The following is a 17,726-nucleotide window of genomic DNA, read 5'->3' on the forward strand; positions in this document are numbered from 1 at the left end:
TAAAATCACTGTTTCAGAAACAAGAAATTATTTTTATTTCACGCATTCAGGATGCGATATAAATATATGAAGATTTTTGTAGCATTTTAAGATATTCACTATTAATCCTGTTGCTTATTTTTTTTAAATGAACTGATGCACATTTTAAACGATATTAATTTTTAAAACTGAACTTATGTCTAGGTTTTAGGTATCCTTCAGATATCTTTTTACTAGCTATTGCCCACGACTCTGTGCGCGCGGAAGTAAAATAAACTTCCTAAGTAGTCTGTGTTCTTCCAGCCTATGTTCTACATCTATGCCAAAATACGGCGCGATCCATGCAGCCGTTCTGTTCTTTCAAACAAACATCCATCAATCCATCCAAATTTTCGCATTTATAATATTAGTAAGATCTTTATTAATGACTAGCAATCGCCCTCGACTTCGAATTAAAAAAAAGTATTAATAATCCAGCGATCATCAGCAACGCAAATACATCGTAGGAAATATGACTTTTCTTGCTTTTATGTGTTATAAACTGACACTCCAATTTTATTAATATGTATATATTAGTGACAATTCGACAATGGATGTAGGATCAATATTTATCATTAACATGTTGTGCGGGTGTTAATGAAAATGATTCGGCCTTTGATAATGTTAGTTCCCGTATTTGTAGTTATCTGATTATTGAAGATCCACTCTTTTTGTTTATATGAAAAGCAATCGTGTTACGTAAAATTTAATGGTAAGCTGTAACCATTCACATCTGTACGGAAATACAAATTTACTTCATCCCTTTCATTCCCTTTGGAAAAATAGAGATAACAAAAGACGCAAGTATAATATTTGGTTATTTTAAGGTAAGCTTACAGAAAGCTTTTACGGTAACAGGGTTTCCCGTGAATTTCCTGTACTTTATTAAATTACTTTGTACTAGTAGAGAGTTACCGGTTGCAGACTAATTGTTTTACCAAGCATTTTCCATAGTTAAGTAAGAAATTGATTCGTCAAAATGGTGGCTTTATTTTAATTATCTGTCTATTATATTATACTATTACTCATAAAATTGTGCTTTTAAAAATGCCGATATAGAAAATTCGAGAGTACTTGTGACATTTTCAGCCATATTTGTAAACTAATGTATCGCTTCAAAACAATGTCTAGGTTTAATGCGTCCGACCAATGGCGTGCGAGCTGTTGTTGGGCGCGCATGCGTGCGCGGGCGGGTGCGGGTCGATACGTGACGTCACGACGATGGACCAATGGCGGACGTCGCCTGCCAATCGATGTGAACGATTCATGTTTCACAATAAATCTCTTTTCTCTTTGAATTTCAAAGACAAAGTAGACGTTTATTTTATATGTACCTTTTTTACCTGTACATTAACAATGCTTTGTTTTAGTTCTTTGGAATCGTTGATATCAGAGCAAAGAGAATTCATTCAAAAGAGATTTTAACAATTATTGAAAACAATATCAATAACTGATTAGACTTGATCCTTGGAGTTATAATTAAAAACGAATTAGTTGCTCCTTTTGCTATAAAAAAATTAGGCGATGGAATTTTTACTCAAGTCTTGAAATTGTAGATTAAAAATCTAATGTATCTTACGAAAATATCCTTCGAGAAATATTAAAATGAAATTATTAGACTCGTGTAAAACATTATGTTGCTTTTACTTTACTTATGCAAAGATATCTCAAATTATACAATGCCAGACATCAAGAGACGTTTTATGAATACATTTGTTTTCATGAATACTAACGCATTGTATAATTTTAGTTTTGGCCCTTTGATGCCGAGAGAGAAATTGGACTAACTATTTGACTAACCGTAATTTTATAAATGGGGGATTAAAGGATAAGTGGGGCAAGTTTTTGTATATTTGGGGGAAGTTTTATTAAGGTAAATAATTTAGAGACAATTAACTATGTTAGTTTCATAATTATGTATTTTTAGACATTATTAATTAGAATCCTTTGTCGCGAATGGCGCGCTTTCATTATAATGTCAAGTGTCAGAATGATTAGTGAGGGGACATAAACGTCGACATTTTAGTAAGGCTAGTGTTGTACCAGTACACCGACACAGTCATGGATTTATTTTCTTCGTAACAAAATAAAATTAGTAAGATATCAATTCAAAAAACAGTTTATTAACAGAAGATTTTAATATACCATAAAAAATCTATTTTCCCAACATCCTTGAGTGTAGCTTTTATTTGTAGATATATAGGCGATTTGTTTACTGATTTATTATTAAAAAATATATATTTTTTAACATATATTCTGTTACTGTTAACATATTTTCTAAAAAATAATCTTATCTACAATTTACTTTTAAATTTGATAAATTAGGATAAATTCTACCTTTTTTGTACAATCAAAAAAATTGTAATGAGTTTTTGCAAATGTTAGACTTTAGGTTGTTCAAGGTAAGAGAATAAATTGTTATCTGAATAAAGTTGAATATAACCAATGTTTATTTTGTAACATTAATACACATATATCATCGATATAACATAAGGTATATTACATTAAAATAATAAAAAAAAATATAAAAAAAATTAAGGTAACGTTAACTTTTCCAGTTCATTCAAATATTTGTTAATCTGTGGCGTTAATTCCAGTACTGGCTTGTCGTTACAAGACAGCCAGATTGATCCGTTGTCGCCGTCCTTCAGTAATTTCATCATGGCAGCCACAGCAGACTCAACACTGCAAACGATAAATACTTATTGTAGAAAATTAAATGCCAGCATATTTACCTAATAATAAAAATATTAAAATACATGATACACCAGTCTTTCCCAAAGTGGGCGATAACGCCCACTTGTGGGCGCTGCAGGTCTCAAGTTGCAGGTTATAGTAAAAGTTTCGTTTAGAATTCTCCGTTACTATACATATATAGGTCACAATAATTAATTAATTTAATTTGAAGTTATAGTGGTTTTTTAATAAGTGAAAGTATGGGGGCGCTAAAGAAATATTTATTCTCAAAGTAGGCAGTAGACAAAATAAGTTTGGGAGCCTCTGTGATACACGGACAAACTGATTTGGCCGCGATGCGATAAAGGACAACTCTAGCGAATGTAAATCTCATGATATCTCACTTTTTAATATTACAGTCAAACCGTTTTGATAATCGTACTTAGTGTTGGTTAATGAGACGAAAATCTCTGCATAAAATATATCGTCATCCTTATCATTATCTTTGATAAAACAGAGATAACTATACATTGTAAACGGTGATTTTGGTCTTAGAAACCCATGGTTAGAAAATTCCTGTTAGTCGATCGAGAAAAGCGTACCTATATTTTGTTTTAATCCAACCCAAAATTAAGTAAAGAGATAAATGTCAAATTTCCATACTTGGCGGCCATTATTAATTATTGCAGTAGTTTTGTGAAAACTTGTCTCATATAGTAATGTGATATTGCATAATAAGAGTACCTAATATTCAAAAAGTTTAAATGTTCAAAGTATTTTAACGGATATATTTTGAAATGTACAAGTTATATAGAAAAAAGTTGAGTTAGTACACCAACCTTTGTACTGGAACGCCGTTCAAAAATTGCAGCTGGTCCATATTAGTGGTTTCAACGATCCTATTGTCAAGACCTTCCATCAGCTTAGTAGCCGTGGGCCCCGGGCATAGAGTTAGCACTCGGATACCTGTGTTGTCGTAGAAAGGTGCACTCTGGAATATAAATAATTTTTTTTATAAATTAAAGGAATTAAAAAGAAACATATTTGGCAGCTTATATGTAGCTCCAGACTTTGTTCTACGTCTATGCCAGATTTCAGCCATATCCAAACAAACATCAACCATATTAGTAAGATTTATCACAAATTTTCTCTCACAAGTGGAAAATGAACTGCTCATATATTCACAGCTAAATTTTAATATGAACTGGCAACATCATACAGAATTATAAATACAAAAATATCAGGCGCTTTAAAAACACATTTATGAAAGGTTTACTAACAATTCTCCAAGGAGTATAAGAATTAAATTAAGAAATCGACAACTTGATTCTTATTTAAACCAAATAATATATTTTCAAAATTTAGTTAGTACTTACCGCTAGACTTTGGCTGAAATGCAACACTGCTCCTTTACTTCCGCAGTAAATTGGTAAAAAGCTAAATTTACTTATTCCTGCGGTAGACGATATGTTCACAATGGTACCTCCAACACCACCTTCGTCTTTCCTCATGTGCTTAACAGCCCTCATCGTAAATGACACTAATCCTTGCTAAAACATTAACACATCAAATTAATTAAAATAAAAAGTTAACATCATTTCAACTGAAGTAAATTAGATAACTATATAGTTTGGTTATGGCCAAATATTTAAGATCCCAAAAGTAGTATCATCATCAGATCACTATAAGTTCGCATTGAGAGACTCACAGCCAGCCCTAAGTTAGGAGTGACTAGGCCATAGTCAACCATGCTGGCCAAGTGCAGTTTGGTTGACTTCATACATATCTATGATTTTCTTCACCGTAAGATTTCTGCATAGATGGACATACCATCGACAATCGAATATCAAAAAATACATTGGTACATGGTAGGATTCGAAACTAAGACACATGAGCCACCGCATTTATAATATTAGTAAGATTAGTAAGATATCGATTGAAAAAGTAGTAAAAAGAGGAAACAAACAACCGTAGTAATCAGACTGCAATCTTGTCATGAGTTTATATATTAAAACACCTTGTACGCAAATATTATGAAAAGTATTATGATTAGATTATTGATTTACACCTATCAGTTTTGCTATCTGTTTGTTGTTTTTTATAGCGAAACGTAACATCCGTATAGTATAAGGTGGCAAACGATCAAGCAGCACTTTAGTAAATCGATCGCTACCTAATATCCTAATTTGCAGATGCGTTGCCTACGTTTAATCGCTATAGGAGGGAACGCATAGGAATAGGATATCCATTCCTATGCGTCACCTACTAAATCCATCACTCCTTCCAATCCTTTCTTTACAAGAAAATGAAGAGAAGAGATAGAGGAAAATTATGCCTTCGGCACGAAAACTGATCAGACGAGAATTGTTTCCACTTCACGCCTGTCTTCTGTTTATTGGAAGTTGGAAGAATTTTGAATAAAGAGAGATAATATTATGTTTATATGTATGTGTACGTAAAGTTTTTGTTCCTTACCCAGTTAACATCGCAAGCTAATCTCCACATAGTGTCAGTATCACTCATGATACCTGCGTTGTTTATCAAAACGTCTATCCTTTGAAATTTATTAAGAACGGTATTAAAACTCCTATCTATGTCTCCTTCTTTGCTAACATCACATTTTACAAAAATAGCTTGATTGTTGTACGTCTTGTTTAATTTTGAGACGAAATTCTGTCCGGTCTGTTCATCAATATCCAAGACAGCAATATTCTGAAATAAAACGATAATAAGCCAAAAGACAATTTATAGAGGCATTCGTTAATTAACTAATCATTATAAATAGACTAATCTATTTATATAAAAGTAAGTCGTGTTAGTTACACTATTTATAACTCAAGAACGGCTTTACCGATATGCTTGAAAATTGGTGAAGAGGTAGCTTAAAGCCAGGAGACGGACATAGGATATTATTTTTTTTCGAATTTATGCCTTGAAGAGCTGCTTTTTATATAACTTATCTACATATTAAGTTTTTATATATCCACGCGGACGGAGTCGCGGGCGACTGCCAGTATGAAATAAAAAAAATATATATTCCTGACTTAAATCCGACTAATGCTGCAACACTCAGGGGAAGAATACGAATCGATTGATACCAAACTTATTCAAAACTTCAGACATTTAGTTGATAGGCGGTTACAAAAAACACATAAAAATTTAAATATGCACGAAAAATATGACCCTATTGAGTCAGTCGGGTAATAAAAAAGCTCAATTAAACTTAATTACCTTTGCGCCTTCTTTTAATAAAGCTTCAGCATAAGCGGCACCTAGGCCTGAAGCAGCGCCAGTTATTAGTACATTTTTGTTTCTCGCGTCCCACTTAGCGGCCATCTTGGTTCAGTTAGACGTTGAGCTTCTCGTCTCAAATGACTTGTAGTTCGACAGTGTTAAATATTTATATGCTCGTAGTTACGCATGCGGTTTGTTATCTATTCAAATGTTATAAAGAAAAAAGATTTGATTGTTTGTTTGTTTGTAATGATTAGGCCCTGAAACTACTGAACCGATTAAAAAAAAATCTTTTACTGTTGGGAAGCTACACTGTCTGCGGGTTTCATCCTTAGTAGTAGGCTACTTTTTTTTTTAATCCACGCCGTACAAGACGCGGGCAACTGCTAGTCGATATTATTACGATAAGCTTCACGTTTCGCACGTAACGGCAAATTTGAAGAAAATTTTGCGGCAACGATAGCCCTTACATCGATTATCTATATCTATACTGATAATTAAAGTCTGAGCGTCTGCTTGTAACGTAATACAAAAAATTTTAGAACAAATAAGATTTTTTAATTTTTTTTTCTAATTACTTTATAAATATACTAGCGGACCCTACAGACGTTGTCCTGTCTACACGTATTTAATTTGAATAAATTAATATGAAGTTAATATTTGATGAAAATTGTGAATCTAAACCATTCCCAGATCCCCTTGAACACACACAAAAAAATTCATCAAAATCGGTCCAGTCGTTTGAGAGAAGTTCAGTGACATACACACTCACAGAAGAATTATATATATATATATATATATATATATATATATATATATATATATATATATATATATATATATATATAAAGATTTTCATATATTAGTACTAAAACTTAGTGATTCTTGCCTAAAGCTATCTTATTTCATATTTTTATACATGAAAAATAAATACAAGGTGTATAAAATTTTTAAGTTTTAATCTTCACACTTGTGCAGATTTTTTTTTAAATAGAAGAACGAAAAGTAGACTTGCTCAAAAAAAATAACACCTAACAATATTTTGGACGCACGTCCAAACATTCGAAACAATTGAAAATAGTGGAACATACTTTGGATTTAAACGATAGATATTGAGGTCCTCAAACTATACAAAGATTTTGATATATCTTTTAAGAAACACCCTGTAAATGAGATTTTGTTTCTGTAACATACTAAATAGAGTTGGTAACAATTTATATCTTGTAATGATGACTCGTAAAATAAAATAAATTGCATAAAACATCCTAATAATTGCTTCGTCATTCACGATTTAATGTAAGAAATATAAAATACAAAGCCTGTTTGAAGAAAATCCCTTAGGAGAAAACCAGTAGTCAGCGATTGGGGATCGTTGATGTAATTTTGTTATGTCCGGTTAAAATTGATAACGTAAAAATCCCCACTTCTATAAACAAACTTGCTGTACGCGGTACGTCTGCGCGGAATTTAAAAAAGTAATTAGTAGCCTATGTGTTCTATACTAAATTTCATTGAGATCCGTTCAGCCGTTCTGGAGATGCCTTCAAACAAACATCCATCCATCAATCCATCTAAACATTCGCATTTATATTAGCAATGCGGCGTTGCATTGTAAATAATAAAATCAATGAAATAAAACTATTTAATTAATAACTTTGTCTAATTTTCAATCCCAATTTCTTTTACTTTGTTTTATAAAAGAAATAAAATATTTCAGATGGTCTTTAGTAAAATGAATTATGTAGGTCTTTCTGCGCAGTAATGTCGATGTGTTCTCTATATTGATTGCTCTTATGACGCTCTGACCTTTCCCGCTCGCACTGTTCTCGGCGCGCAGCTCGTTACCTGTTTACACAATCAAATGTATTAAAAGCCTTCATTTCAATTCAGTAAAACACAATCATCATTTTCTTTGACTTAATTTCATTAATGTCATATTTATTTTTATCAAATTAACAATCTAAAAAATAAGTTATAAGTTTCTATCTGTAAAAATCACGGTACTTCCATACAAATTTCGAAACCTACTATTCGACCCCTTATAGCTTTAACTTTGTCCTTTCCCAGGCTCTAGACTGTGTACCAATTTTCATTTAAATCGGTTCAGTAAAAGAAGAACAGACAGAGTTACTTTCGCATTTATAATATTAGTAAGGATATTTTTATATTGAAAAATTATTACAAAAACTCAACAGTTATAATAATTATAGCATATACACTAAAAAGCAAAAAGCTGGGCGGGCATGTAAATATGTCTCGTGTTGAGGCCGTAACCTTGTCGGTCACCTTCCCTTTGATGGCCGCTCTGATAATTTCTACGTAACCACCGACTTAGCTAAGCTTCTAACATATCTAATTAGGATATTTACTCAAGATTTTACTATCTTATTCACTTATTCTGTTGTTGTAAGTTTGTACCTAAGTGCTACACTCAAAGTAATTTGAATGTTACGCAGTCGCTTAGTGTAGGTTTCTATAACTAACACAACACACAAAAACTATTTAGTGACCATCAACCATCTCAAACTCTCTACTTGCCCTCAAACGCAAGACTCCACTTTTTAAAACATACTAGCAATCGACCGCGATTAAGCTGGCGTAGAATTAAAAACAAAACTAAAGTAACCTAAGTTACTTTCCCATTCCTTCCAATAAAAGTCGCATAAATTTCGATTCAGCCGTTTTAGAGATTACCCGGAACAAACACTGATTTGTGGATGGAAAGCCAAATTTTTTAAATTGATTTTTCGTTTAACCTTAAAAACAAATACATCATGTTTATTTATATATCTTAAATAAGTATTGGATATCGCGTAAACAACTTTAGTGTAGCTAAACGTAGATTACTTATTCAGCAGGATCTTGCAGTAAATAAATCCCTAAACCAGCTTGCGACAAATTAGATCGTCGGTTAATCTTGATTAGAAGCGTCCTTTGCTAGAACTTTCTCTGTTGAATAGTTATTGCTTTTTAATCCATATGTGAGACATCCTGTAGTTTTATATAACTAATTGTGTGACCTTTTTGATAAACCTAAGTTTGGCAATAATAATAATAAGAGCGTCGGTGGCTCAAGCTCAGCACTTGACTTGTAATCTGCAGGTCCTGGGTTCGAATCCCGCCATGTACCAATGTGTTTTTCGATTTACATATGTACATTTATCCGACGTTCTTACTGTGAAGAAAAACATCGTGATGCACTCTGCACATATCTGCTAAAAATTCAAAGATATGTGTGAAGTCACTCAACACGCACTGAAATAGCTTGGTTGACTATGGCGTAGTCACCCCTAACTTAGTGAAGGCTTCGAGCCCCTCAGTGAGGACGTATAGTGAGCTGGTGATGAAGGTTGGCAAAGCAATATACAGATGTTTTACGAAGTTACTCCCAGCGGAGCGGCCGAGCTACATCTCAATGTTCAACATCAATTTCATAACGATATTTGCCGTTAAACCCGTCGAGAATTGCTACGACTTTGTAGAATAATCCAGAAAATTATTATTGGACCTAGGTTTTCTTAGTATACTTTTTAGCTCACTTGGAACTTTAGTTTTATTACTTTTCACGAGTTTAATTTAGTTGCCAATTTTGAACATAATTATGTCCCCTATGTAAGCTAGTTAAGTAGATCTAATGCTGACTTTGATACCATTTTTTAATGTTATTGATAAAGAGGCGCGCTATATGAGTTGCACTTTTGCCATTTATGACATTTTATAATACCATACCTTTGAAATTGAATCCAAGAAAAACAACTGTACCGCGTATTTGGAAACTATTAAATGGATATTTTTGTACATATATTTCAAATTTCAGCAAGATCCGTGCAGCCGTTCTGGATATTCGCATTTATAATATAAGTAAAATTTAAGTAACACATCTTATTAATATTATAAATGCGAATGTTTGGATGGATTGATGGATGTTTGTTTGAAGGTATCTCCGGAACAGCTCAATGGATTTTGATAAAATTTGGAAAAAACATAGCCTGGAAGAGCACATATGGTACTTTTTGACTTTTTTTTAATTCCGTGCGGACGGAGTATCGGGCGACAGCTAGTAATCCAGATGTCAGCTAGTACAGCAGTTTTGTCTAGAGTTATTTTTTACCATCATGAAAACATGACTTAATAAACAAGAATACAGGCCACCTGATAGTATCTCTCGTTCGATGAGTCACTCATCCATTTATGTCCTTGGCATTATTTTTTATCATTAATGGAAATAGTGTTTGACCTCTCGTTTCTATATAGGTAGTCTTGAATTATGATGGACATATTTTTCATATTACTCCGCTGTCATAGCGATCCAAAGTGGATCTTGGCTTCCGACACAAGATATCGATTTTACTTAACTACACCGGATGTCACCTGATTGATATAGAAATGTTCATAGTCCAAGGACTAAGCATAAAGTCAGCTGTTTTTTTTGCAATATCATCGTTACTATTTAAATTAAAAGATATCAAAATTTTAGCAGCGTCACGATAAGTATTCATTTTGTCTCCGAATTATTTGTTCTTAAACACGTTTACTGGTGTCTTGAAATATTGCCTAAATTCCTGTCTATATTCTTAACATCTATAACTAAGATATTGAACTATTCACAATATCTTCGACTACGACTCCGTCAGCGCGGAGAAAAACTTAATAAGTAGCCGATGTGTTTTCGCAGACTATGTTCTACATCTATGCCAAAGCCGTTCTAGAGTTTAAACCAAACCTAACCTTCGAACAAACTTCTATCCATCCATCCAAACATTCGTATTTACAATATTAGTGTAGTAGAGAGTTTAACAGTGGTAGAGCCCGCTTTAACATCTTCGCACGACTTGGCCCGGCTCGCCCGGCGAAATACCACGACCATACAGAAGACAGGCGTGAAGTGGAAGAAATTCCGCGTTTCGTCTGATGAGTGTGCGTCCCGGAGGCCTAATTTAGTCTTCTTTCCCTTCCCACCCTTTTTCTTATAAGAAAAGGATGGGAAGTGGAAGTGGACTTTCCGGATGAGAGGATGCATGGAAAGAGAATATATTTTCTTTCTGTGCATCCTCTCCTCCATCGATTAAAGGTAGGCAACTCATATGCAATTGCGTATGTCTATGGGCAACGGTCACTTTGCTATTTCAGCGATATCAGGTGGCCGCTCGCTCGTTTGCCACCTTATGATGAAAAAAAAAGTAGAGTAGTAAGATGTAGATAAATGCTATTGACAAAAATACCAATGTTTCCAAAGACACATATTACATTCAATTACATATTACAGACTAATAGTAACTATTGATAATAATGTATACAATACACAGTGAGAGTGAGCTGAGGGCCGCGTCCGCGAAATAATACCAGTACCACTCATCCTGATGAAGGGCCCCCGATGGGCTCGAAACTAGTCGGTGCCGCCACCGGACGATTATACGTGAGTGTTTAGCCGTAAAGCCGTAAAGTAGATGTAATAATAACACCTTTATATTTGCTAATTTATTACGAATATTTCCTAAAAAATGTATGTCTCTTATCATTAGATAATTTATATTGTTTAATAATATTTTTAATTATTTACGGACATGAGATGATTATGATATAGTAGATATCGCAATACGCAAGTCATCACGACTATTATATTTCATTTAACTTATAAAAAATGTACAATTTCCAATTAAAAATAGAATTATCCATTAAATTGAATATATGTAACATTTTCAAAACTAAATATCTTCTAAAACTGGTATATAATAAAATAAATTCCAGCTTGATACCTTTACACTTTTGTGAGAAAAAATGGTCTTGACAGACAGACGGACGGTCAACTAAGTGATCCTATAAGGGTTTCGATTTTTTTCCTATGAGGTACGGAACCTTATAAATAAACAAACAATTAGATTTATCGAATGTCAGTCTAATACAAAATCGGTAAAGCCATTTTTCCTACAGGAAATCACATAAGTAAATTACTATATCAAGCAAGTTACAAGGGTTAAAAAAGGTAAAGAAGAGGATTAAGGAAGTATAAAATACTTGAGGAAAATATTAACAAAATTTCTCTGCCTGATTTTTTCTTAAGACATCATCGGTATCCGTTATGAGTAGGTACTGCAGACCCTTCGTAAACAGTTTTTATAGCATTTTCATGCTGTGTTGGGTGGCTATGAGGCAATTTAACAAATGCGGTACGAATAAGAGTTTGCTTCTATAACGCCCAACGAACCGTTTAAATTGATATCAATATCCCTGAAGCATTTCCCTTGTGAACCACGACCGTATCTTATTAAATATTAGCTGTCGCCCGTGACTCCGTCCGCGCGGGATTAAAAACAAATAAAAAAAATAAGTAGCCTATGTGTTCTTCCACACTATGCTCTATATCTATTCCAAATTTCAGCGAGATCCATGCAGCCTTATCGGAGATAACTTCCAACAAACATGGATGTACCATCTATCCATATATCAAAAAATTCGCATTTATAATATTAGTAGGATTAGTAAGATACGGCTGTTTATAATACGTTTTAATTTGAAAATAATCAATATAATTCTAGATATATTCCATTAGATAACTAGAAGTATTGGATTTCATTGTACAATAGCCCATTTTGTTAGGGATAAGAAAAATGAACGACAATTCTTTTGTATTCAGACTGATCGGAGTTGTGTAGGCGGGCATTTTTCAATGTTGAATGCGAAGCTACTTTTCTCTAACAATGATATTGTGACAAGCATAAATAGTAGATTTATTATTTAGAACAATATATTTATTAAATTGAAGGAGGAATTAAAAAAAACAATTAGCCTAGCATAAGTAGTCTATGTGTTCTTTCAGACTATGTTCTATATGTATGACAAATATCATCAAGATCCGTTAAGCCGTTTTGGAAATACCTTCAAACAAACATCCATCCATCCAAACATTCGCATTTATAATTTTAGTAAGATTTATTTGCTCCTTCGTCGATCGTTAGACATCTTCAATTTCAGATGCCTTTGGGTAGATCGCTTCGTCACTTCGGCGAATTCAAGTGGCCTTTGCGCTTTTTATTGCTTGCTAATATACCAATAATTCTAATAAACGTACATACGTCTATATAACAAAGTATGTAGTAAGGTATGTCGTGCTGAAGGGCTCTAATCCGGTGGGCAATCAATACTAGGCAATTACGTCATCAGACTCAGGACTAGTGGGTTATTTTGTTTGTGTAGTTCTTTGACCTAAGTAAGTTTATAATCATAGTTTTATGCTTTAGATGATAATGTTATTAATATGTATAAAATTGTAATACGACTTCTTGTCTTACTTTGAATTCTTAAATTTCTATGTTTACACGAACGAATGCTATCGATTGTTAAAAAGTTTCTCGAAAACTAGTTCACAGTATATCGTCGCTAATAGTTGGGAACTAGATAATAAAGCTCGTTTGTATATTTTGTACTCGTTTCAATTGAAACAGAGAACTAGATGTTTGTGATGCAATATGTTGTGCATATCTATTGGAGCACAATAGAATATTGATTCATGATTGGTGTGGCAAGCGCTTATTTGCATGTTATTCTCTTGAAACTTGAAATTGAAATGAAACAAATTTCATGACGTCAGTTTATTCATATTTTGTGACTTAATTAACATTAAGTCTGTTTTGCAATATCTAAATGAATAATGGACGTTTTCTACGCAGAATATGATGAAATTCTAACGATTTACTTATTTCAATTAAAGTAGTGGGTGCAGTGACGATAAATAAAATGGACGTTGAATTCGTCAAAGGCTCCCGGGCGTCAAACGGTTCCCACGTCTTGCGGCGAAAAGCGTCAATGAAAAACCGTTTCAATCTTGTAATTAGAGTCGATTCAACCGTAGTCGGCTCTCGGGGTTCTCGAAATGGCCGTGTGGAGTCGCTAACGTTATTTGCGGTGGCGGATGCGCGGCCCGAGCGGCGCAGCCCGCCGGCGGCGCCGAGGATCGAAGCCTCGGGGCTGAGTACGCGTGCGCGCGCCTTCGCCCTCGCCGCCGCGCCGTCGCCGTTCCCGCCGCCTACTCCCCGCAGTCGCATCGCGCTACCCGCCGCGACACCATGCCGGCTGAGGCTGCGACCTGACCTCAGCGATCAGCTCTCAAACCTTCGAATAACAAACGACGTACGCGCGATCCTCACCCTCGTCCCACGGAGACCGGGGTAAGTCCGCAGCCGTATTCGTCACCATCGATCGCCGCATCGAATGCATTCTCAAGGTTAACGCGCTGTTCCCGGACGTCGCCGCGACTGGGGTGCTAGAGGGCGCTAGGGGCGCGGTGAGTCATCTCTGCTGCGACACATTTCCAGCGGATCTTCGATCTCGTGGATTTTCGAACGGAAGATGTAGGTTGCAGTGCATGTTACGTAAGCGAGGAGTGCACCGGCCGTGGCAGCCGCTACTTTCGACGCCGTGTTCAGTCGACCGCAAGCGAGCGCCGCACGCGAGGATCGGTTTCAGGAGCACATTCACCATTTTGTACGTGAACCTCGGGTCTCGAACATCCGTGCTCCGCTTTATGCTCCGTAGTATGCGCTCCAAATTCCTCTCCGTGCTTAAATACGCTTTTAATATGGATATCGTGTGAATTTTATATTGTGAAAGTGGCGTTTAAAAATACCAATATCATACCATTTCAATCGTTTCAAGTAGAATAAGTGTTTCGTTTAATTATTGTGCCGTCGTCGTGCCGTGAAAATTGTAATTAAATAGTTTGGTGAGGAATTATTAAAGCGATTTCGCATGATCGTGTACACACATCGATTAATTAAATGTGTCAGTACCTACTCGATTGAACATAAAATCGATTCGCGGTGGCCTTTGTCCATACGAAACAGCTGACGGGCGCGCGCGCACTACCGTTTGTGCGCCGCCTGTGCGCCGTCTGTTCAGCGAGCCGCGGCAGCCGACATTCGGGCTAACGGTAGTCCGCTCCAAACAAACTACGCAATATCCAACAAGATACTTGATTGCCTCTCAAGCGGTAATAATGCCGGTGTTTTTTTGCAACGATATTTTCGCATGACTCATAGAATGACCTGAAAATGTTAGACCAGTTAGCCAATACACCAGAATAATCCGAATAAAGCGTTGATATTTTTGTAAGTTATTTCAAATAACATTGCCTTGTAATTGTTTATTCTTCAGTAATAATAATAAGGTTGGAGTCTTCTTAAGCTCTTGCATTTGGTGAATCTGTTCTCATTTCGTACCCCAAGTTTACGCGTTATTTGTCGTTTCTTTTGTGCGTGGTATGTGATACTTGACCTTATTTGCGATATTCTTTGCATTTAAGTTTTTTTTATAATACGAATAATAAATCAGGCATGTTAAATGTAACTAAATCTTGATATTAATCAACTAAAGTTAAATTAAAACGCTACACATCTCCACCGGTCTTACGCAATCATCGGTTAAGTTTGGAAGGAGGTTGCATATCATGAGTCTTCGATTTTCTTAATTTTTTCCAATGTTACTGATGCTGTGTCTTTTTGTGTGCAGGTGTCAATCAGCAATAGTACCGATGTGCTAGAGACAGAGGCGACGAGCAGCTTCAGCCATGTCGTCAGTGAAGGTGGCGGTGCGGGTCCGCCCCTTCAACTCGCGGGAGATCGCCAAGGAGTGCAAATGCATCATAGAAATGTCTGGCAATACTACAGGTTAGTGCAGTCAATACGGGAACACCCATATTTATAATGGAATTGCGTAATAATTTGTCTTTTGTGTACTTTCTTAGGAATCAATGATTGTTAACGTTTTTCTCAAAGAAGAAAGATGTCCAATTATTTTGTATTTTAATAAGTGTGAACATTTAGAAGTTATCATTTATCTTTTTAGACATTATCAGTTAGAATTCTTTGCCGCGGAAGACGTGCTTTCGTTACAAAGTCCAGTGTCAGAATGAATAGTGAGGGCACATAAACGTAGACATTTTAGTAAGGCTAGTGTTGCGTCAATACACCACCACAGTATCGGATTTTCTTCCTAACACTAGCTAACAGGTTTTTGTAGAAATGCTGACCTCTTGACCCTCGTTGATGAAGATTGGCGTTTATAGCAGAATAAAAACTAAAATATCCTGAATAAAGTGCGATGTGGCGATAAAAAAGGCGTAACGGTTATTAATGACTCCCTCGCATGTTCCTCATACAATGATGTTAACAGCTAAGCTTTTGAATGCATAGGCTTAATACTATCACAATCAGCTTTGTACTTTTACTATTTTATAATAAACTAGCTGTCGCCCGCTACTCCGTATGCGTAGAATTAAAAAAAAGTTTTAAAACTTTCCCAAGACCTCCACGAGTTTCAAGACTAAGATTAGATAAATCCGTTCTCGAATTTTTATGTCTTAGCGAGATTAACGAAAACCAATTGATTTTCACATATATAGTTTACATAAACTTGGAATTTATATAATAATTAAAAATCAATAAGCACATAATTTATGTAAATAGTTACAATTTCGATATGATGCAAAAATACTTAAGTTTAATGATGTAAAATAATTATTAATACTTTTTCTTTAAGTTTTTCATTTGCGATAAACGATTGCGATTTAAAATTAAATACAAAATCCTAAAGGACTTTTAATTAAGAGCCGAGGAACTTGCTATAAAGTCGACTTTACAGTCGGGAAAACTTCCACTTCTGAACGGTACAGCTTCCAGCGAAAGGTAGTTTTCATTTAATTCCAGGACCCGTTTATTTTTAAACTGTAATTGCAGTTAGGTAACTAAAAGTATTTAGGTACACGCGCTCTAAGAGCTTTTTATTAAAAAAATATATACATAATGTTACATAATTAATATTAATAAAATACATTGTAATTTTGTTATCGTTACAAGTACGTGAAGGGAAGAATTCGTATAGTCGAACCAAGATCAGCTATGCTCCATGGACCGCAATATTTTTGTCGCTAATAAAGGTTTCTTCATTATCTAGGTTCGTCTGCACCCTTTTAACATATAACCATGAAATTTGACGTAGTTTGTAAATGTGCGTAAAACTTTTTTAATAAAATTAATCTCAGATTATAAATTATGGTCTTTCGACGATTAGGTGAACACTAGTACAAATAAGTTCTTATCTAAAGAATTTAACCTTTACGTAACCGTTAGATTCTATTCTAAATAATTCTTACCTATTAAGTTATTCAAACTTTCGTGAGACATTATACTAAAGTGATATATAAACACGGCTAAACACGTATATTCGTCCGGTGGCGGCACCGACTAGTTTCGAGCCCATCGGGGGCCCTTCATCAGGATGAGTGGTACTGGTATCATTTCGCGGACGCGGCCTGTCGCTCACTGCGTCCGCGTAATAATACCAGTACCACTCATCCTGATGAAGGGCCCCCGATGGGCTCGAAACTAGTCGGTACCGCCACCGGACGAATATACGTGAGTGTTTAGCCGTGTTTATATATCAGTTTAATTCTTACCTAGTTTAACAAAAGGAATATTGAATATAGTATACGGTTTTGATATACTTTTTATTTGCTATTTATATCATTAAATATTTCACAATAAATGTAATTCACTAGAACATTCTTGGAGTCAAATATTTATATTATACGGCCTTTCTCTGTTTAATTAAAAAGTTTTCTACACTGGTATTTAGGGATTATTTCGCTAATCTTTGATGGCATTTAATAATAACTAAGTTTCAAATTGACTACAAAAACAGGGGTCAGAAAATTATTTTATAAAAAATGTTCGCTATCTTAGGGTATCTTTGGTGGTAAATTTTTATTAACAGAATATTCCTTTATCTAAATGCAGTTTGCAATG

General features: G+C 34.8%; 2 protein-coding genes across 2 annotated transcripts in view; one reads left to right on the plus strand and one right to left on the minus strand.

The window, feature by feature from the left end:
- Nucleotides 1-2,445: 2,445 nt before the first annotated feature.
- LOC106126674 (15-hydroxyprostaglandin dehydrogenase [NAD(+)]-like) lies at nt 2,446-6,076 on the minus strand. The gene is made up of 5 exons (XM_013324439.1): nt 5,926-6,076; nt 5,170-5,406; nt 4,071-4,244; nt 3,534-3,685; nt 2,446-2,703 (listed from the first exon to the last, which is right to left on the minus strand). Exons 1-5 carry the CDS (start codon nt 6,028-6,030, stop codon nt 2,553-2,555), a joined length of 819 nt encoding a protein of 272 aa, XP_013179893.1. The 5' UTR covers nt 6,031-6,076; the 3' UTR covers nt 2,446-2,552.
- A 7,900-nt stretch (nt 6,077-13,976) lies between these two features.
- The window catches only part of LOC106126535 (kinesin family member unc-104), a 33,987-nt gene continuing 30,237 nt past the window's right edge, over nt 13,977-17,726 (plus strand). Inside the window, exons 1-2 of the mRNA XM_013324245.1 lie at nt 13,977-14,093; nt 15,433-15,590. Coding sequence (XP_013179699.1) covers nt 15,491-15,590 — 100 coding nt within the window. The 5' untranslated portion in view covers nt 13,977-14,093; nt 15,433-15,490. The remainder of the gene's footprint in view (nt 14,094-15,432; nt 15,591-17,726) is intronic.

This window comes from Papilio xuthus, unplaced genomic scaffold (genome assembly GCF_000836235.2).
Source record: "Papilio xuthus unplaced genomic scaffold, Pxut_1.1 DF824992.1, whole genome shotgun sequence".
Lineage (NCBI taxonomy): Eukaryota > Metazoa > Arthropoda > Insecta > Lepidoptera > Papilionidae > Papilio > Papilio xuthus.

Excerpts from the sequence above, each read along its gene's own strand:
- LOC106126674 (XM_013324439.1), bottom strand. The coding sequence starts at position 6,030 with ATGGCCGCTAAGTGGGACGCGAGAAACAAAAATGTACTAATAACTGGC. Across the intron at positions 5,407-5,925 it reads TATTAAAAGAAGGCGCAAAG|AATATTGCTGTCTTGGATAT; the intron begins GTAATTAAGTTT and ends GTTTTATTTCAG. Across the intron at positions 3,686-4,070 it reads ATTTCAGCCAAAGTCTAGCG|AGTGCACCTTTCTACGACAA; the intron begins GTAAGTACTAAC and ends TTTATATTCCAG.